Source organism: Arvicanthis niloticus, chromosome 10, assembly GCF_011762505.2.
Source record: "Arvicanthis niloticus isolate mArvNil1 chromosome 10, mArvNil1.pat.X, whole genome shotgun sequence".
NCBI lineage: Eukaryota > Metazoa > Chordata > Mammalia > Rodentia > Muridae > Arvicanthis > Arvicanthis niloticus.
In genome coordinates, this window is record NC_047667.1 from 54,128,505 (window position 1) to 54,151,525 (window position 23,021).

Genomic DNA, 23,021 nt, shown 5'->3' on the forward strand with positions numbered 1-23,021 from the left:
CTTCCCCCTTCTTTCTGAAGGAGAGATTTTTCTTTCATTTAAACCTCTTGCCTCTTTCCTTACCTTTAGAACCAATAGAGTGGAGCTGAAAATTTTTGATTATCGAAACCATATCCAGAGAGAAATTGCCTACTCCGCCTCAAACAGTCCAGAGGAAACGAAATTACAAAACCCATGTCCCCTTCTTTCAACCTCCCTTTTGAAATTGTCAGGATCGTCTTCTCGTCTCCTCGGAGCAAGGGAGACGCAGGCAGAGCCTGTGTGCGGACTTGGGCACATCAGGTTTGGTTCCCTGAGCCGCTCGACCCACGTTTGCCCCAGTTCTAGGATGACGGCCTGGGATGCTGAGACCAAGACAACAGAAATTCACAATTGAGAATGACCACTTTTCCCTCCCTTCTTGCTGGCTTCCCACCGCACAAAACGACCTGTCTGGCTTGAGAGCCGACATCTGTTCTCCAAAGCAGAAAGTGAGATTAGTGTAGTGGTATGGAGAAGGGTCATCCCTTTGGGACATCACAGACAAGAGTGTTCTTGTGGGACAAGGGCTTCTTTAAACGGTTGTGAAAAGCGTCAACAAAGGCGATCAAGTATTTCTCCCTTGCGTGTTGGGGTGGGGGGAGGAGAAGACCCTCACTCGAATAACATCCGAAGGGAAAAAGTCAGAAAGGTCAAAGGGTAGGGCAGAGAAGAGTCTCTGGGCTAAGAGGTTTGTTGCTCCACACAGCGCTTCTGAGAGCAGGAAATAGAATTCTCTGGCTGGCACCCTTCTTAGGGTCTCTGCGCTCGGCTATTATTTTTTTTCCCATAGTGACATTTCCTAATTACAAAAAGTCACCTGCAATTTGCACACCAAACAAGACCTAGGAGAGATTCACTAGTTTGAACAGTACTTAGCTCGCTTGGGGAGAGATGGTATCTTTCTGCACCCGCAGGCCGACGTTTATGAAGAAACTAGAAAATGCTAATTTTCCCTTTAAAAAAATAGAACGCAGTTGCAAGCAAATTATTATCGACAACTTAAAGGTAGTCAAAGGACGCACAGCGATTTAATGATTGATTAATGACGACTTGAAAGTCCTAGGAGCACAAATTTATATGTAGTCTAATTTAAAGGCTCAGTGAAAGCTCGCAATGGTACCTAGGTCTAATAACTAAGGCCATTTATTGACTTCAGCCCCCTCCCTCGCTAGAATTTATACCTTGCTACTTAGTTTTTATTTATTAGTAACGTCATTGCCACTTGGTTTGATTTTTCGAAATATGTGATCACCAGGGGAGCTTCTTGAGGGTGCAAGGCCCAGGGGTAAATCTGTGGGTCTAATCCGATTGAGAGCGGGTTTGGCCGGGGTTAGCTTGCCGAAGTAGCTCACCGGCGACATCTGTTGCTATTGTAGGCAGAGCGGTGAGTCCCAAGTCTGTCTGCGAGGGCTGTCAGCGGGTCATCTCGGACAGGTTTCTGCTGCGGCTCAACGACAGCTTCTGGCACGAGCAATGCGTGCAGTGCGCCTCCTGCAAAGAGCCCCTGGAGACCACCTGCTTCTACAGGGACAAGAAGCTCTATTGCAAGTACCATTACGAGAAGTAAGTGCCGCCGGAGCGAGCGCGCCCACTCACCTGCATGGGTGAGCGCTGGGTTCTGTGTCCTCCTGCATCCTCTTCGCCTTTCCGCAAGGCGCAAGGGGCACCCGCGGGAAAGGCCGGTAAATTTCGCGCATCCGTGTTCGGTACATACCTCGGGTTGCGGGGAATCCATCCGTATGCACAATTTGGGGCCCAGAAGAGCCGCAATGCGGGTTTCTGGTTTTTTTTGTTTTGTTTTGTTTTATGTTTTTGTCGTGAACGTATTTTCAAATTATTTAAAGTTCTTCAACCCGGACCCAGTCATTTCCAGAGATCACTTTGTCGGGAGTTAGTGACTAGCGACCCCTTTTTACATTTCATCTTACTCAAGTGTTTGCACCACTCTGGAGTTCGTGCCCATCAGTAAAGCAGTATGGATCCGATGGTTTCTGTCCCCTGGGCACATTTTTTTCTTGGGCTTGATCAAATCAGGTTTGGAAATGTCTTTCCTGACCTGCCCCTTTGCTTTGCGTTTCCAGTAACTCAGAGAAGGCCCAGGAGTTACTAGGCTAGAGGGAAACTGACTTAAAGCTCCCTGCGTCGGTCGTCTCCACCCGGTTCTCTTCTCGACAAGGGAAGTTATCTGACAGGCAGCATGTTCGATTCAGCATGCAGGACCGGGAGGCAGGTTATGAGAAAAGCGGTTCTTTCCCCAGTCGGGATTTCTGAAGTACCTTGGGGATTGTGGTGTGGTAGGATGCCCTTATTGTCAAAGGACAGGCCAGGAGGAGCCCTGTGAAGTAAGGAGAGAAAACTGCCTTGCCTTGCAACATAGGGACGTTGGATTCGTAGGATTGTGGAGGGCTAGGCAGAAAGAAAAGTGGCTCAGAGCTCGTCTGTTTTTGTGCACTAGGGCTGGCATATGTTAATTGTGTGTGGGCACGGAGGAAATACAACCCCTTTCACACCACTCGGAGAGAGGCCGAGGAAGGTCAGTGTGTGTGAAACGTAGCCGCTATAATTTCATTATGAAGACGCACAGTGAAAGAAGTGCAAAGGAGGGTTGGCGATCAAAACAAAAAACACAGGGGAAGGAAAACCGAGGTTTCTTGTTTCCAAATAATCTGGGCTGTCAGGCTGATTAAAAAATGGACCAAGTTAGATGCTGCCGCCGCTGCCACTGCCCTCGTCACCACCACCACCACCACCACCACCACCACCATCATCACCAGAGCATCCCTCTGCTACTCAGTACTCTTGCTAGACACAAAATGCTTGACTTTTACCTCCACGTTGAGAGAACACCTGGCCTTTCTGTTGTCTCAGAAATGTTTTACATTTTTTTTTTTCAGAACCTAAAAACAAAAAACAAACAAACAAACAAACAAGCAAAAAAACCCATGCTTTCATTTATGTGAGTTGAACAATACTGGAATCATCAAAGAAGTGAAACTCCCCCTGATCTTTATGGTAAACAGTTTTGAAAGAAAAAAAAAATGCTGGTGTCTGTGCTGGCTTGTCTGCTTGTAGCCCTCCCCCCCCCCCCCAGTAAAAACTGTGATTTCTAGGTAATTAAACGGATTTGGTCTATACAACTTCAAGTAGACAAAGCCTGGTGACTGCTCGCTTTTCCCTCCCTCTTCTCTTGCTTTTCACGGACCGGTTTTTGGTATTGTGTGAGCCCAATCTTTATCTTTCTGCTTATAGATTAGAGAAAGGTCCATATCCTTCAGGCACAACACCAGCAAATTCAAAAGTATTGGAGCTTAGGGAAGGATTTGGGTTGTGATTTTTCTATTCTGTTTGTTAAAAAAGAAAATCACGAATCAAAGAAGGCCCAAGGTCAACACAGCTGTCTGGCCAGTCAGATCTTCTGTAAGGAAGTCAGGCTGTGTCAAGAGGAGAAGAAACAGTTGCTGTAAAGTACTTAACAGAACAATATCCCTTCCATTTCAGCTCTCCAGGTTTGGCGAGGTTTGGGGCTTATTAGCCGAGAGGGTCAGCTCTCCCCTCACAAAGCTATTTCTGCAAAGAGAAAATTGCAGGGATCAACTTGCCAGCTGTTGGTCAGAATCAAGATTTTATAGAGGGTGTGAGCTACATTGTTCAAAGAGGTGTTGGTGAGACACTGAAAGGTTTTTTTTTTTTTTTTTTTTTTTTTTTAAATTTTAATTTAAAAATATTTACGGACACATGGATATCCGAAATCGGTTTGCTTGGACTGCTTAGCTCTGAGCACGGTCTCAGAGCAAGCATGCTTAGCCTGTTGGTGGTGGCTGTTTTAGATTCATTTATTCCTCCCTTAAATTCTATCTCTCTTCTGTTCCCCCTCTTAATCTTACTCTCCTCTCAACAAATCAGGATTTTAATGTCCTTGATACTCTCAAGATACTTGCTGTAAGAGGAAGTGAAGAGATGATTTCTTCTTCTTTTTTTTTTTTTTTTTAAGTTGGGCTCAGGAAAAATTCCTTTATTCAACAGGCTTTTATGGAGCTTTTACACGTAAAACCCTGCTTGTTGCAAGGAAAGAATAATTGGAAAAATTCTTGGAGGCTGATGGCAAGGAGGTTTCTAGCCTGGCAGGTTTCCCATCTATTTACCCGGACCAGCAAGGGTTCCCTGAAGAGGTTTCTCCATTTACACAGGACTAGGTATCCACTAGAAGATATCTGTAATGGCCATATGTTTATCCTGGAGGGTACAGCTCAACCTGGGGCAATAGTTGTGAAACTCACAGAAAACAAGCGCTTTCCCTCTTAGTGCAACGGATACCCCCCTCCCAGACAAAGTAAATGGAGAGGAAAAAAAGATGTGTGTTAGGTGCAATGGTGCAATGGTGATACATAATAGAACACTTGATAGAAAAGGGATTAGACAGAACTTTAGTCCCTCAGATCTGTAAAGTTTAAGTGCTGTTTCTACATATTGAAATGAAGGAATACATAGCTGATGCTCACTCTCTGGTGACTACTGTGAGCACAGTTTTAGCGACAGAGCTTGTCTCATTTATTTCTGCCATTTGTGTACATTTCTGGATAATTGGAAATTATAGATTTGTATTCGAATTATTACCTTTGTATCCCTGGTGTCAGGTCAGGCCTTCACTTAAGTGGAATGGGATTTGTTGGGGGTGAGGTGGGGTGGGAATAGGAACAGGAGACTGGGGTGGGTAGGGGGGTGACAGTAACGAGAATCACCTGTTCTATGTATGAAATTGTCAAAGAACCACTCCAGTACAAGTTGCTTAAAAAGCCAAAATTCCACCGTGTCACTGAGTTCTTTTCAGTCCCCCAATGTGAAACGTCAACCTCTTTCTTATGAAAGCAATAGATTGATGGTGGCATCTCAGACAAGACTGTCCATTTGAAACCTCAGGATGTTTTACTAAGTATTGGCCTCATCCACTATGACACCCTACGGAATACTTTATTTTTCAGCTATCCAAAACAAACAAACAAGCATTCAAGGCCAGAGTGTAGAATGGTGATTTATAAACAGTCAGAAATCAAGAATGGGGCGGGGGGGGGGGGGGCTTGCTCTTGGTGTCATTGAAGAAAAACCAACTGCTTCTAAGAAAAGACAGCACAGGTGGTGTTAGTTGATGGAGTTGTGCTTGGAGATAGAGCAGTGGAGGTAGTATAGGTGTGGATATTTCAGAAATGGGCTCCGTTTGCTTCGGCATTCCTGTAAGTGAGCAGACAACCAAAATATTTTCCAGCCTGGAAGACTTCTATTTATGTAACTGTTGTTCCCTATTTCGGTGAGCCTTCTGTGATCCGGGCTAGTTCAGAGTTCTCTCTGAGTCGGTTCCAAGCAAGTACTGTAGCCATGCCTCAGTCGGAGACAGAGGCTGGTGGGATCAGGGAAACGTGGCAATTTGATAGATAATTGAGCCTTCTGGACAGCATCCCACTTTTAAATCAAATTTATATTGCTTCTTTCATGTGCCTGGTGGCTTGTGGGTCCTCACATATGAAGTTTATCATTATCACTCGGATTGTTTTGGACATCCTGGGAGCAGTGTGGGCTAGGGTTGCTGTCATCAGAACTGTTCCCACAGTGTGCTAACTCCCCACACGTCAGCGGATCACAGCGTGGGGAAGCCTTTCCTCCGAAGGCCTGCTCATGTTTTCTTCTCTGTCTTTTGGAGTAGATCAGTTGTCTGTCCAGAGAAAGGGACAGACATGGGGGAAAGTAGATGTCAGCCCACTCACAGTATTCTTTGTCTCTTTCTTTTGGCCGGAGGCTTGTCAGTCCCAGGTGAGAAAGACTTAGGGTATGCTCTGTATTAGGACTGGTACTAAAATTATTCTGCATCCTCTCAAAGTGGTGCAGGAGGTGTGTGTGGAGGAGTTAGCTTGGGTGGTTTTACTACTACAACTATTATTATTATTATTATTATTATTATTATTATTACTGTGTAATTACTTGGAGATCAAAATTGGGCATGCAGTTCTTCATAAAAGGAACCCACAGATGAAATTACAGAGGCCATTGTTAGAACGTTGTTCTACTTTACTTTTGCTTGGCCTGGCTCCTGGCACAATAACATATTATGGAATATAAAACTCAAGCACAGCTAGGTAATAAGTTTTGTCTGCATTCAATTGTAGGGGTTTAGCTCACACTGAGCATAGTCCATGATTATGGCTGTATTTATGCAACATTTTCTTTCTTTCTTCTCTCTCTCTCTCTCTCTCTCGTTTCAATTTTAGAAGGTGAAAAATATTTCTTGTTTAGAGCTGTTCTCTTTTTATATATGTATCCATGGATAAGACTTGCTTGAAATCTAAGGCTTAAAAATTGAAATTAGATAGTTGGTTTAGGCATTTATGGTGTTCTGGGAGTTAGGATTGAGTATGGCTACGAGGCTCTTTGATCCTTACTTAAATGGACGCATTATGAGAAGTGACTTATCCAGATGGGTTTTACATAGCGTAGAGTTCTGAGACCTTTGTCTTCCACATAGAAGTAACACTCAGTACCTGGAATTCAGTGACAAGAGCTTTTCCTACAGCTAATTATTTGTCTTGCATTTTATTTATCATGTCTGCATCAACAAAGACTTATTCATATCAGGGAGGGCTATCCACGGTTCCTTTTTTAATCTTATGAAGGTTTTTGAACGTGATGATCTGATACTTTCTTTACTAAGAACAGCTCTGTTTATTTAATCACATCCCCCTTCCCCCAAATTAAATCTCTTGGGCTATAGTATTTTAAAGTAAGAAAATAAAGACCTTAAAATTTATTTATTGTATGAACAAAGATTTTAATAACTTCTGAGAGTAAATGCATATTACAAAATGTGATTATTACACATTACCAAAGTCAAAACAATCAATATTGAATCACGTGAACTGGATTATTAAGTACAGGTCTACAATCCTGAAAGATAGAATTTGGGAGATTTAAAAACAGACACATCAGTCTAGTTTTAAAAGGATTTTTTTTTGTAATATTGGTCCTATGAAATTTTAGCTCTGTTTTACTATTTTTTTTTAATTAGAAAATAAATCTCTTTGACTTATGTTTTTTGTTTTAAACTGGTTTTCATGACTTCAGTGTGGCACTATTTAATAAGTCACTCAGAGTGAGATAAAGAGGGCCTTGGGCCATGTTGGGTAGAGAGCCCTGAGTAGAGATTTTCCATCGGGAAGCTCTGCTCTCCTCCCAGCCTGGCTGAGGATGCTTCTTGGGACCATACTGCTTGTTCTTAGAGAGTCCCTTGGGGCTCTTAGGACAGTGCTGTTGCCTATGGTGGCTTTCTCTACTCAGTCAGGGGAAGGTGGTGACTGTCAGGACATCACACAGCCACTCCGTATGCCTTTTTGAATGGCCTGTTGTCAAGGATACAGGAGTATCTCTTCTGGTGCTCTTGAGTACCTGCATTTCCTCCTTGGTCCCTTAGACTACCAGGACGCGGAGCATTTAGTCCACAATTAGAGTTAGTCATGTTATCCCCAGCTGGCGTTGCCTGCAGCTTTGCGTCTCTTTGTCATATCTTAAATGAAACTTACCCTACAGTCTTGCAGACACCTTCCAAATGTCAACTTGTTATTTTAGTAACCTCCAACGATCTGCCTCTATATTTTTAACCAAGATGAAATGAATAAGATCACCATGGCCCTGGCATTAATTAGTAGGAGGATTAACGCTGTGTGGGCTAAGATGGAGGTGTAAACACCGTAACCTTGCTACATGTTTGCTTTCACACTACTGAAAATAAATAAAATGAGTCTTAGGGCAGGGATTAAGTTTCTCTTGGCTCTAGATAGCAGATGAGATTGGAACGCAGCAGAGACACTGAAGTATTGGGGGAGATATTATGTAAGGAATAAAACAAAACCCACATCCGTTCCCCACATGGTGGGTATCCTTTCCCCTGTCACAATAGTCCCATCTGTGCAGTTAAAAAGGAATTTAAAAGTTACACCCCTGCGCTATTTTTCTTGGTGGTGAATAGGACAACCGAGTCTTCGGCAAAGAACGTCTCTTGGCTGCCACGCACAGATCAGACAGAACTTAATGAAACCTTGCAAGGTCTCCACCATTGCGCCATAATGATCTAACAACTAAAAATACAAAGTAGACCGTGCTTTTCCTAGTCCCATAACTGGAGTCACATGGAAGAGTCTGGTCTCTTCCAGCTTTTCAGAACTCCAGTTCAGGGATCCTATTTTTGGATAACGACAACTACGTCTGGCTTTGCCGACTCTTTGGCCCCCCAGCGTCCCTCCGCACCATCATACTTGTGGTCTATCATTAGTCTCGTATAACGGATGAGCTCTGAGAGATATCTGGCCACCGTGGATTGGACTGCGCTTTCTGACTCGTCCAATAAATCCGGGCCATATAAAAATACTGTAATCTTCTGGTCTTGCTGGGAATGGACCACATGCTATATCTCGAGACTCACATCTGCTTCTCTCCATTCTGCTTTCCACGCCCCTATGCCCTGTAGAGCTTTAGTAATGAGGCTTTTGGAAGCATTAAATAGTGTTTAAACCCCACCACCAACTGCCTCATCTCCCCTGACCCCTGCTATCCCATGGATTCTCTATTTTCTCACCTAGGAGATCCCAATTAGCCTCATATCTCTCTCTGTCTGTCTCTGTCTCCCTCTGTGGGTATGGTATATGCATGTATGTGCGTGCGTGCGTGCGTGTGTGCGTGCGTGCGTGCGTGCAGAGGCCAGAGATGCACACGTGACTTGAGTGCTCTTTATTTTTTAGTTTTTGAGAAAGGGTGTCTCACTGAACTGGGAGCTCCCTGGTTTGCTAGACTAGATGGCCACTGAGTTCCACGGATGCATCTGTCTCTTCCTTTCCAACACTGGGGTGATAGACCTGGGCAGCTGCGCCCTGGCTTTCACGTGTTTTCAGGGGAATCTGAACTCAGGTTCTCATGATTGCTTGGCAAGTTGTCTACCCATGGAACTATCTCTCCAACCTCCTACTTAGCCTTTTATTGTGTGCAATTGTCCTACCACAGAGCAATTGTGTTATTGAGTTGTCCTCAGCTTGGTATCTTGGCAATGGGCCTTTATCTCAGGTCTGTGTAGTTCCATGTCACGACTTTTTGGGTAATCCCTTGGGAACCTGTGTTCTGCGTATCAACAAGTCAGATATGTGCCTGGATCTGTGCTGTCACCAGTAAAATGGAAGAATTTGTCACTTGTCAGGAAGACTGGCCAGCATTGTGGTAGGACATTTGTGGCTCCCTCATGTGCAAGGCTGCTGTTTCTCTGGGCACCTCTCTCCCCGTGGGGTGCTGAGGCTTGATCCTGGTGCTGTGCATATGAGACCAGGGCTTGAGACCTTTCAGTACTTCTCTCTCTCAGCCCTGGTTTGGAAGCAGCCTGAGAAGCTCTTTGGGGCAATTCTTTCTCCTCACTCCCTCCTGGCCTTTCAGTTAGAGGCGGCCATTCCAGGACTTACAATCCTGGCTATCAAGCCTTAGGAGCCTTTAAAAGGATTTTTCCAAACAAAACAAAATAAAACAAAACACCCCCTTCTGAACTCGAGATTAGCCACTTAAGCTCATTAAAGTTCCTTTAAATACTAAAATGTTGGGCTCCTGGGGGCTGTACCCCCAAACCATATTTTCATTCTTAACATTGTTGTCATTCACTGTGCAGCAGATTAAGGCCAACTCCCCCTGGGCACAGGAACGTTCCCCCCCCCCCCTCAGCAGGAGGGTCCCAATATGTCTTTGTTTGAGCTCCAGGACAGCCTGAGCCTGAGGGGTCACTGGTGCTGGCAAAGCCAGGGGTTTTCATCTTTAGAGTAGAGGAGTTTATGTCTCCCCCCCCCACCCCCAGAAAGAGGCCCAGAGGGGGAAAAAGTGACTGGGTAGCCAGGGAGGCAGGGAAGCTTGTGCAGTCAGTGTTCAGAAGCTGCAAGTCCTGGGGATCTATAGTAGTCTCTGGGCATAACTAAGAACAGGATGGCCCCTGGTAGCCAGTATTTAGGAGCTATCCGTATTCTTTATCGTCAGGATGGTCAAAGGTGCTGTACCTGGGACCAAGCATCAGCAGTAGAGCGTCCTGTGCACGTCCCAGGCATTTCTGACTCATCACATGCCAGATGTGGAGTTTATGCTCCCACCTGTCTCATCTGCTACCCAGAGCATCTCTTCAGCAGCATCTTTCTCCTGTAGGTCCTCCCAGCTTCCCTGCCCTGGAGCTGGCTCTGGGGGAGCTAGTTTTCTGGTTGTGACAGTGGAACAAATCCCCTTTTACAAAGCCATCTAGAATTTCCTCCCATGCTGTCCTCTTTCCTTCTTTCTCCTCTTGGCTCTCTTCTCAGTGTGGCAGGGATTCCCTTTATGTTTCTTCCCTCTTATTGAGAGCCACTGTCCTCTCAGGGATATGGGCATAGTTGTTAGTGCGGGGAGGGGGGCAGAGAGGGTGGACTTAAAATCCCAGAAAGGAAGAACATCTCAGAAAACCCTATCCTGTCCTCCTGGCTTGGGTTTTGCTGGGTTCCCATACCTCATCTTCCCCGAGGACTCTGCTCATTCTAAGTGCCTGAATTCAACTACAATACTGTCCTTTAAAGAAACATTTTTCTTGGCTTCTACTCTAAACTCATTTTTGAGACTTTTAATATTTCCAATTACTCTATGTACAGGCTAGAGACTCCCTTACTAACTGTCAAATTACACAAAAGGTATTATAATATCATTCACACTGGGTTGTAACTGGACTATTCAACTGAAGGTACTATTTTTTTCTGGTAATGGCATTGAGTCAATAGAAAGAACATTCTATGCTGTTATTGTGGATAGTACAGTGGATCAGTAACAGAAAAATAATTTTGCACAACATAGTGCTTTGCAAGAGGCTTCCACATTTGTCTGTACACCATGTTGGCCATACTTTGCACACACTCATGTTTTGTGGATTTTATTTTGTATATGCTATTCCATTTCAATAGTCTATATCCATAGATGAGAGCAGTAGACAGGTGGGTGTGAATGGTTTGGACTTATGACCCTTTCCAGGTCTGGGAAAGTAATTTTAATTTTCTTTAGTAATGTCTTGTTGTTAAGAGATGTTCTGGATACAAGTGACTCATCTGTCTAAAAGCATAATATAACAACAGCAGAGACCATGGATAAATGCTGCTTACTGGCTGGTTCACCTGGATTTCTAACTTCCTTTCCCTCCCTCCCTCCCTCCCTCCCTCCCTCCCTCCCTCCCTCCCTTCCTCTCTTTTTTTTTTTTAAATATTATTTATTTATTTTTATGTGTACTGGTGTTTTGCGTGCTATGTGTGCCACTTTTGCACATTACCCACAGAAACCAGAGGAAGGCACCATGCTCTCTAGAACCAGAGTTACAAATGGCTGTTAAACAGCCATGTGGGTGCTGGGAATCGACTCTAGGTCCTCTGGAAGAGCAGCCAGTTCAGTTAACTGTTGAGTCATTGCTCCAATCCCTTAGCTAACTTTCTTATACTGGCCAGGCCCATTTGCCTAGGGATTAGCACCACTCACAGTGGGTTGAGCTCTCTCATATCAATAAACAATCAAGAAAGTGTTCCATAGTCATGCCTATAAACCCACCCAACGAAGGCAATTACTCGGTTGAGATTTCCTCTTCACAGTTTGTGTAGTTTGTGTTGAGATGATAAAAGCTAAACAGTTCAGGGTTATTATAAGAAATTGGACATCAACTCAAAAGGCCATAAATAAGCCATATAATCTATATAGGACTATGTATCATGATTGCTGGTTTTTATATGAACAAAAGCCCACATACATTCTTCAGAGCTGTATATATACCCAACATTGTGTGGTTATTAGGAGCAGAGTCTCAGGAGCCAGTGTGTCTGGATCACATCCTTACTGTTTTCCTGGCAAGGGGTTGGTTCACTTGCTCTGTGTCTATTTCTTTTTACTAAAATGTGGTGATAACAAACCCTGCCCCCTTTCATCATTTTGCTTTAATATTCCCAAAGCATGTAGATTGGCTCATAGAAAATGCCATAAAGAATTCTAGTGGTTAAAATTTTATCCTCTTTCAAATTTCAGTGGGCATTCATACGTATTAGGGATTGGTCCTTTTCAGCAATTTTTAAAAATGGCCAGGGAGAAAATTTTGATTTAGCCCTACATTTGTATACGAGGAAACCGAAGCTCACAGAATTTGCTCAAGCCATGCTCTGGGTAGAGAGAAAAGCTGGGGTGCTGTCCCCAGTCAGTGACCCTGGTTTGATGGCCTTTCTACTAAATCAGGACATCTGCTGCTTGGTTCTGGTGCTCACACCCTGGTGACATCACAATTCTTAGTTCTTTTTTTTTTCTTTTGAACAAAGCTCTTGGAAAACAAGTCCCCACCTGCTGGATTCTTGTGCTTTCAGGCAGTCTTCCCAAGACAGCTGTTGCAGTACTCGGCACTTCTCAAGGACTTTTTTTTTTTTTTTAAATCTGGCTATTGCCTAAATGTTTGTGTGTGTGTGTGTGTGTGTGTGTCTGTGTGTCTGTGTGTCTGTGTGTGTGTGTCTGTGTGTGCATGTGTGTGTCTCTGTGTGTGTAAGCTTCTGGAATATGCTTGTCACTCCTGCTTATCAAACTAACCCACAAACATACAAACACAAAGCCACCTCAGCCATGCTCGTGTTGCCTGTATTAATCTCTAATGTCATCTTGCATAGTTGTTCCTCCCCCTGGAAGAAGGAGGGAGAAGAACAGAAGGTGATCAGCATCCATCTCTCTTCTCCACATCCTCAGGGTTTGCAATGATGACTTTTGTTCTGAGAGCCTGTCTGTACATTTGGCAGTAGAACTGTTAAATATCAGATCCAGAGGCTTCCAGACATAGCTTCCATTGGGACCATCCAGCAGCTGTCCATCCGTCCTTAGGATAACCCCTTTCCAAGTTTTTTTTTTTTTTTTTTTTTTGTTTTGTTTTTTTTCTGGATAGCGTTGCATTTCTCAAACAAAGCTCAGTCCCAGCTAGAAAAGATCCCACAGTGTCCCACTGAGGCCCATTTCTAGAAGCAGTGTCATCTGTCTTGTTTAGGGGATGCCACTTGGCTGGGCTGATCTAAACGTGAGCATGGAATGCTGGTTGTCTCAGAAACCACACATTCCTGTGCTGTGTTATTTCTCTCTCCATGGCCAAGACTTTTTGTTCCCTTAAAACTAGTTTCAGTCAGTTTTAGAGAAATTAAGTGTGTCCATGAATTCAGTCTTGGTAAACTGACGTTTAATAAAATGACATTGCAGGCGGTACATGAACAGTTGGAATTTGCCGTATTAGCTGTAGGCAGATTTCCCGCATTTAAGATTAAATGGACTCAAACAATTGGCTCGTTAATAAAATCATTCATTTAATCAATAGGTAGGTATGTAAACATAAGTAAAACAAAACACAGATGCGTTAATAGTCTACCACAGACTTGAGGTTCAAGGAAGACAATACAGAGAGTTGAGATTGACTGGCTCTTAGAGAGTGTCTGAGGAGGTAGGTCACAGGACAGTGTTCCAGGAAGAGGAAGAATCATGTGCAGGTAAAGGATGTGAGGATGCTGATAATCACACTGTCAAATACAGTGGAGGTTGGGCTGGTTGTGGACCCCCAAAAACTGTAACAGACAGTGAGGAGAATTACACAACACGTGAAGGATTTTAAACTTTGTCCTGTAGTTAGCAGGCAGCCAGCAGAGATTTCTCTCTGCAGTAAACAGATGTGGCCCTCACTTTCCAGAAAGGTAGTTCTAAGTGGCACCAGTAGGGGCTTTGGAAGAGACTGGTCAGAAGGACCAGTTAGGCAGTAGCTATAGGCTGTGAGACGTGGCAAGGATACAAATTCAGGAGGAGGCATTGGAGACGGAGCGTAAATGTGATCCAGAATATTTCTGATATAAGATTAGTTAAACTTAATGACTCTGAGCAAAGGCAGGTTGAGTGACGACCTAGAGGGGTGGGACGATAAAGGAGTGGAGACGTGGTGGAGCCGGAGTTTGGAGCAGGCAGGGGTGGCTAAGTGAGCATAAGCTGAGAAGGCTTTCAAGGGGCTATGTCCAGAAGGCCGATGTGAAAGAAGCTCTCTGGAAGGCAGCCTGGACACGTGTCCTTAAGACACATTGTTCTATCAGTGCTGTTCAAGGGGATGTTGCATAGACTGAGCAGAGGGCAAAAGATGTGCTTTGGGGAGCATTGTACTCAAACAGTCCTGGTCCTGGAAGAACAAGGACAGCATCCAGAGCAAAGAACATCAAGAGAGAAGGGTTCTATAATCAGGGGACTGTGGGGAATTTGCAGTTAGCCCTTGGTAACCTGGAAGAGAGTAGTTTTGTCAACACATAGGGTGGGGGTGGGGAGGAGGCAGGGCAGCATTTAGGAGGCTGCACCATAAAAAGAAGCTAAAAAAGCAGAATAGGGGGTCTGGTCAGGCTTTGAGAAGATGGGTGGTTGAAAGATGGGGGGGAGATGGGGTGGAGAAAGAAGGTGAGGAAGACATTTGTGAGTAGGGTAGTTTGAGTCCTCTTGATGCCAAAGGTGAATGTAGATGGAGGATCAAGATAAAGCAAGACACCTGCCTGCTGTTGGAAATGCCTGAAGAAGCGCCCTCTACCATCCAAGTTGCAGGCTCTGCCTGCTTTGCTCGTCAGCAACCATTTATTCCTTTTGTTCTCTGTTGCATCTCCCTTTCGATTTGCTAAACTGCTCAGCACTGGACTGAGGTCAGGGGAGCAGATCTGCTTCCCTCCACTCCTCATTGGACTTTCTACATATCTCCCTGCCGAGTCTCCCATGGTTTGTGGGCCTGCAGATGGCAGCCCAGAGAGGGCCCAGGCTATTTCGTTCTTTATGTGTCAGTTAAGCTTAATTTGTGTAAACCTCATGCACCTATAGTCTCTGTTTCTATTCCCAATCCATGCAGCATTCTCTGTGGTCATGGTTTAGCTCCAGGCACACCATACTGTGTCCCATTTTCCAAGATAAATCTCAGAGTCTCCTTACACCAGAAACTAGTCAATTGTGCTTGAAAAAGATGCCACCCAAGGCTCTATCAATTGGAGGGCATTTGCTTTCTTTGGCATCTGGAGGTATCCCAAGAGAAGGGAGTTGGGGATATGGACACAACACGCCCTTTCAGGCTATAATATGGTACTTTTGCCTCTTTATCATTGTTTTATAGTCTTGTCCATTGCTTCCTGTGGTAGTCAGTCTGAGGTTGCTATACCAAAACACCCAGGATTAAGAGCTTTATAAAGAGAAGGGGCTTATCTAGCTCACAGTTTTGAAGGCTGAAATCTAAGATCAGGTGGTCTCATCTGTTTGGCCTCAGGGTAGATGACATCACAATGGCCGAAGTGAGTGTGTGCAGAAGAGATCACATAGTGACGTGGGAAGTCAAAGAGAGTTGAGTTGGCTTATCCTACCTGTGACAACTTGCTCTCATGAGAATGGACCAGGGTCTTTGGTCCATTCTCATCCTATACACGAGCATGCCCAGAGACTAAGCTCATTCCCAATAAGTGTCACTTCTTAAAGGTTCTTCCATCCCTCATCATCAGCATGTGGAGGATGCAGCCTCTAGTACAAGCATCTTTGAGGAGTCACTCAAACTACGTGCAAAGCCTAGCATTCACCCACATTCTTCCCATCCCCAAGACTGGAGGCTAGAGTGATCGAGTAGAACATAATAGTTTTTTCTGGATTGCTGAGCTATGAGTTTGTCTTTGTCTTTGCTTTTGTTCGGTGGGCAAATCATTTAACTTCATTAGAAGATCCCATTACGTGTTTATTTGGCCTTGGCTTCTCAGAAGTGTGAAGTACTGCCACAAGGTGTGTGATCTGTACAGGGCTCACTACTCACGGTTTAGACAGAAGCTAGAAAAGCTGTGTGCAGTTGGATGGGAATTCCTCTTAAGATGAAGAACTACCCAAGCCTTATGACCTGGGAAAGAAAGAAAGGAGGACATAAGGGACCAGAACTCTTACCTCAGGAGGGATTGAAACTGACCCCAGTGTTTCAAGGATGTTGCTGAGTGCTTTCTAGTGGTTCTGCCTCTGTGACCAGTAAATTCAGTGGGAAATATATTAGCGATGGCTATTTGATATCACAGACATCTATCTGATTCGTGGAATGAAGTTTTTCTTCTTGTCAACTGGGTCTTAGGGCTTAGTTTAAACCCAGCTCAAGTGTTAGAAGGGAGACGTGGACAGAGATCTATCTATAACACAAACTGCAATACTTAGTGATGTATTATTTTTCAATTTCCCTGCTGACAGTTAAAGAGCAAGGGCCAAATGGAATGTACTCTTTTAAATGGCAACATGGACGCAGCGGGACTGTTGGAAAGCCATTAGTAGCCAACCCTAGTTAATATCAGCTCAGGTAAATGCTGCCTATCACAGCCCCCTTTCCCCAGCTCAATCACCGAAGGATTAAAGGACTTTCCTAACACACTCTTTTAAAAATTTAATGATGTTGGGTATTGCAGAGGTTATGCACTGTTCCGTTAAGGTGAAGTGGTTTCAGCTTCGCCTTGACATTGCTGGCTAATCAGAGAGGAAAGACGGTTTCAGAGCTCATGTTACCTGTAATATAGTCAGACTCACCATCCATAAAGTTGCCTGCTGCAGCATCCAGGGAGCTCACATAGCTGACTTTGCTAAATTGTGTTAAATTCTGAGGACAATATGTTGGGCAGGGGGCGTGGGGAGGATCTCCTCCACCTTCCAGTGGGTGTCATATCCATCCAGGTACCACCTGTTCCTCTGAGAGATGCATTGTGGTTTTAGAAGACACTGATGGGAATTGGTATGTCAAGGCCTCAGTTTGATGTTGTCACTTGGAGGCATGTGTGGTTTCCTTCACAGGGAAGCATGAACTCCAGGTTGCCCTTTCTTTCAGTGTTTGGGCACATGCCTAGGCACACTTTAATCCCTTGCATGGCCAAGGATTTTCAAATGAGCAACTGATGGGTAGAAAGTCTAAGAGCAGTGTATTTCTAGAAAACTGAATTAACAACTCTTCAGCACCAAGCTGTGTCCTTAGATTCACCAACACTAAGGGATGAGTCACTCATAGGGAAGCTTAAAATTCACAGACATCGAAGTACAATGTGTGTTCTGGAAATCCAAGCCCGTATTGGGGTGGACAGAAAAGCATACTGGGGAATGCCGTGACACCTGGCTGGAGCTTTCCAGATAGGTGTCATCCATCTTACCAAATGTGCATGAGGCAAGGCAAGGCTCTGGCAGCCTTTTGCTGGATCGTTCTACATTCAGAAATCCTAGCTTCTAAAGATCATTTCTAGTCAACACTCAATTTGCAGGATCTGCTGTTTGCTTGTTGGTTCCCTGTTTGATTATTCTGAAGTTGCAATAATCAATATATATATATATATATATATATATATATATATATATATATATATTCATTTTCCCTCTCTAAAACAAGAAACCATCTTCAGTCCTTGCTTTGCTCTTTCTCCTAAAAAAAAAAAATCAGCATTTAAAGATACTTTGATATTTAAAGTAAGACTTAGAATTACAATTATAGCCTTAACCCTTGGTTTTGACCAGCCTAGCAGATAACCTCATTCATTTGTCATTTATCTGAAATTCACTGATCACTTGGTATACGCTAGGCATTGTTGTAGATACTTGGACTAGGGCAATGAAGAAAGCATTCCTGACTTCATGGAGTTTATATTCAAGAGGGGAAAAAGACAATAAACAAAGAAAGCTCCCCTCATCTCCTCACCAGACTTCTATTCACACGTTTACTTAAATGTCTACCTCTCCCCGATCCCCTATCTGTTGTTGCAACCCACTCCTACCTTCCATCTCCCAGTAACGTCTCCATATTTCCTCTTTCCCCAGACTAGCATAGGCTGTGCTTGCTGCTTTGGTTTGACACTGTATTGTCTGCTCTGCTCCATAAGACCAGAAGCCCCAGGAACTCAGGGTCATTGCCTTCTTCTCTGATGAGATGCCTGGGATATGGAAAGCCTGTGGTGACTACTGTGAGGCCTGGAGTAACTCAGCAAGCTCCAGAGAGAGTGCAAATGAGGCTGGAAGAGTGATTCTAGAATATTCTACCTGAGGTGGTGAGGACAATGGGAATGCAGTTATGGAGTAGATGGCAGCAAGGCTGTTTGTTTGTTTGTTTTGAGGGGAGGGATTCTGCTTATTATCAGCATTGTTTGTTCTTTGTAAAAGGAATCACACATGTGGAAAACCCAGCAGTACTAATATTCAGGTATCCTTTGGAATGGCTTGAAAGTTACTTTAAGTTACTTTCTAGAAGGTGTGTTTGTGTGTGTGTGTGTGTGTGTGTGTGTGTGCGCGCATGCGTGTGTGTGTCTAGGTCCTATACATTTTTGTCAGGTCCAGAAGAAGTCACCTGTGATCCCTAAATATTTAAAAGTAGTGATGTGGGAGTTGGAGAGAGGGCTCCATGGTTAAGAGAGTTTTCTTGCATGCTCTTGCAGAGGACCCAAGTTCCTCCATTCCCAGCATCTGGTCAGGGGGTCATCATCGCCTGTAACTCTAGACCAAGGGGAAATGATGCTATATTCTGGATTCCTGAGGCACCTACACACACACACACACACACACACACACACACCTGCATACACACCACACACACACACACACACACACACACACCTGCATACACACCACACACACACACACACACACACCTGCATACACACCACACACACATACACACCACACATACAGAAATAGACATTAAAAATAGCTAGCTATACTTGCTAATGTGTCCAATAGCAGTTGTAGACAATCCCAATGTGAGCAAAGTTATTTGCCTACCAGAAGGTCTGTTTCTGGCATTGTCTTTAAGCCTTTGCATCGCTTTCCTAAGAATTCTCAGTGGATAAAGAAGCTAGACTGACGTGTGAAGTGTAGAACAAGCAATGTTTGGCCTAAGAACCAGGAGTTTTAAGTCAGATGAAATCTCAGTTGTTAGGAGTAGACTTGTAAACGTCAGTGTCTGTCTGTTACACTAGTTCAAAACCGAGCTCACCAGCATTTTGTAATCGCATCTTCCTTTGCTAATTGTGACATTTGTTGATAAAGACTGTACAACTGGTTCAATGGCTTGAGTATAGCCAGTCAGTAGGAAACGATGCGCTTGGATTTCACAAATGTGAAACATTTGGGTGTGGTGTCAATGGTAATCTCTCTCTGAAGAGGCATATAATGAGGGTACTAAGTTGTCAGACCACTGTTTGCAAGTAATACTTTAGTGAACAGATGTGCAGCCAGTGGTTAGATGCATCTGTGACATTTATCAATAAAAAAAAAAACCCACTTGACTTCATAAGGAAGGAAATGTCTCATGGATTAGTGTGTTGGTTATTTAGCTCATAGACATACCTGGGAAAAGGAAATCTCAATGTATAAAGGTAAAAAATTTAAAATTTAGATGAAAATCTGGCCTGAGGAGATAGCTCCATGGGCAATGTGCTTGCCCCAGACATTTTCCAGGCTAGGCTTAATCTGGACTTATGGATGATAGAGATCTAAATTCATGTCCTAAGTAGCAATAGGGCTTGCTGTTCAGCTAGTCTGGAGATATCTGTGCTCCAGGGTCAGTCCGAGATGCTTTCTCAAAAAATTAGATGGAGAGCAACTGAGAAGGTCAACCAGATGCTGACCTGTGGCCTCGATGTGCACATCCACATAAGCTCATACACACCTGTACACACAGACACACATGGGAGCATGTACATACACAAATAAGTAAACTGAAAATAGGTTTACCTGAAACCTGAAGGAATATCACCATGAGACAGGTAAAATTCAGCAGAGACTTAAGAGTGAAGACTACGCTTGGAGCAGAGAGAGGGCAACCCAGGCAGGATGGGTCTGCAGAAACTAACCTGGAACAATCGAATCATCACTTGAGATGGAAGTTGAGTCTGGAAGAGGTGAGGTGACCGTGTCAGTGTCCTGCAGATTTTAAGTGGTGAATATTAGGTAGGCTTTCTCATAGTAAGCCTGGCTCTCTGTGTACTCTATTGCAACTGCTTTGGGACACTGTTCCACTCATTAGGCTGTTCAGAAAGAGCATGCCTACCTCTTCCATGAAGATTTAATTTCTAGCAGTTCTGGTGCTCATCATATAGGTTTAAATCCCATTCGAGAGTAAGTGCATCAAGGTTCCATCTATTTGACAAAATGTATGTTAACTGAGAAACAAAGTGAGAAGCAAAGAGCATGCTCATTGGAAAGAATCTACCTACTCTTCTGGGTTTAGGCACATGTAAGTTTGACAATTAGTTGTTGTAAATGTATCCCGAGTATAAAAGCCTTTATGTTGCATATGCATATTTATTTATATACATGTGAAATCACTGAACTAAAGAAATGGAAAGTATTTCAGAGATGATATATAAGACTGCCTGATTTTTCACCTGTGTTTCTTAAAGTAAATCTTGTGTAGTTAGTCCATAGTTGAGTCTTGCTTTTTAAAGAAGTCAAATCTGATAGTCTCTTTCTTTTAATTTGAGTATCTAGACCATTAATATTTAATGCAATGATTGATAGAGTTGGACTTTGGCCTACCATTTTGCTATTTGGTACTTAAATTTTTTTGGGGGATGATTTAATGTAATTTCAAAAAATAACAAAATTATTATTAAAAAGTCTTCTATTACAGAAAATATGATAATCAAGGAAAATCTAAAATTCAAAATATTTTTCTATTTCTCCTCTGTGTTTATATTGAATAACAAATTTAGCTAAGAATTTAATTTAAATTTACTTACTGTCTTTTCTACTGTACCCCTCTATATTAGTTTTAAATTGCTCCTAGAATTACAATATGTACTCTAACCTATGTACAATATATTTGATGTTAATATTTTACCACTGCACATAGCATGTCAGACTATATAAGTAAAAAATTACTTATATTTTTCTGTTCTTTTTGCTATGGTTATCAATGTATTTCCTCTCTCTCTTCTTTGAATGAATGGGTCTTATTGTTCTAGTACACACATTCTTTTCCATCTCTAGTCTATTGTTAATTTGATGATTTTTTTTTTTACTGCTGATGTTGTACCTTTCAGTTGCAAAGCTTCACTGCTTAATATAAGAGCCATGACCAACACGTGGCTATTTAAATAAACATTAATTAAAGTTGAAGAAGATGAACGATTCCTAAGTTGTGATGGCCATCTTTTATGCACTGAGTGATCAATGAACACAGTGTTTAGTGGTCCCTGGTTGAATAACAACGATATAAAACATTTTCTTCACTGTGGAACATTATACTGAGGTTGGGCATCTATCTCAGTGTTAAAGCACCTACTTGGGACAAGAGAGATTATGGGTTCAGGCCCCATCACTCAGAAACAGAAGAAACAATGCATAAAATTACCATTTGATTTACTTTTTTACACTTCATATTTCTCGAGGATGACATTTCCTATTTTTTCATACATTTGAATATGATTTCATTTATATCCTCGGGATGGTTTTAATACGTGTTTTAAAAATCATTGTCAGCTAATTACAATATGTGGTCATTTTGTGGTTGGCATCCATCTTTGCTTTTGACTACAGACAGTGTTGGTGACTGTAGCTTGTATCCTAGATGGCCTGAACTGGGATGTTTCTCTATAGTGGGCTACTACTGGGGTTTCAACTTAGTTTTTGATTGCCTATTGGGTTGCTCAGAGTCTACGAAGGTTGTGTGTGCTTTATCAGTTGGCTGGATATCTGGACAAAGCTTATAGACACAGCTCAGGATCCCTTTCTTTGTTTTTAGTCCAAACCCCTCATGTGTTACTGCTCCAAATCTGCAAGAACCAAATTCTTGCAGTCAGTAAGACTGTTTGTTTGTTTTGAAATCTTAGTTTCTTAGCCCCTCTGTGTGACTAAGGTGGAAAACAGTGATGCCACCAAGATTTCGTCACTTCTCCATGTGGTAACTGCCTCTCAATGTCTTCCTTCCTTTGGGCCACTGTCTCCTATGTTCACACAGGTGTTTTCTTTATTTTTTTTCCCTGAGACTATTTCCTGGGAGTCATTCAGACGTTCCTGAAAGAGGAGCCACGTCTCATACCTGATAGAGCAACTTATTGTGTGACTTTGTTACTCACCAAGTGTACCTCAGCTTGTTCATCTGAAAAAATGGGACCAATACTTGACTTATGAGATCACTGGGAAGGTGAAATAAGAGTGGTTACGCTAAGAGCTTAGCTTTGTTTCTGGTGTAGAACAATCACCCCATCCTAGGTCTTGTTGATGTTTACTGTGAGTTCAGTCTTCTTGTTTTGTATATATGGGAGTGATTGAAACTCAGCCCCCCCAGAAGGACCAACAGACAGTCCATTGAAATATCCATTGCTACATTAATAACATTAAAATATAATGTGCCATAGTTAAAAAGATACGTCATATTCTCCATTTGGTTTCTTGAAATGTGGATGAGAGAGCCATGTGGCAGATTTTTTTTTTTTAAAGCAGCCACAAATTGTGGCTGTTGTTTGCGTCTTTCTTTACCTTTTAGTCACTTTGCTTCTTATAAGGCTTTTTTAAACCTGCGAATGTCTTGTGGCTTTGTTTTGTCTGTTGTTTTTCCGTGGGACACGGGGACTTGAACCACTTTGTATTTTCTTTTACCTTTGGAGGCGAATGTTCAATGCCAGGTCTTGATCTTATTCATGACGCCACCCTCTCATGCTAGCACCTGGTGGTCTGGGTACAGAGGCCTTGTCTTGCTTACAGATGGCAGTATTCCAATTACTGTCATTATGACAAACTTCCTAGAGAAGCTAGTGGTCCTGGAGATTCAAGATCATGGACGCCATGGATCTACTTTACTCTAATGAAGTCTTCCTGGCAGAGGGCACCATGATCTCAAGAGTGGGCACTGGAGGGAGAGATCACATGATCAGACAGGAAGCCAGAGTATTTGAGTATTTGGAGTAAGGGGCTCCTCTTCTTCTTCATCC

The 23,021-nt window shown here is 43.1% G+C and overlaps 1 protein-coding gene across 1 annotated transcript in view; it reads left to right on the plus strand.

Moving 5' to 3' along the window:
* The window catches only part of Lmx1a (LIM homeobox transcription factor 1 alpha), a 144,062-nt gene that overhangs the window by 1,470 nt on the left and 119,571 nt on the right, over positions 1–23,021 (plus strand). Inside the window, exon 3 of the mRNA XM_034513124.2 lies at positions 1,398–1,584. Within this exon, the coding sequence (XP_034369015.1) occupies positions 1,398–1,584 (187 nt within the window). The remainder of the gene's footprint in view (positions 1–1,397; positions 1,585–23,021) is intronic.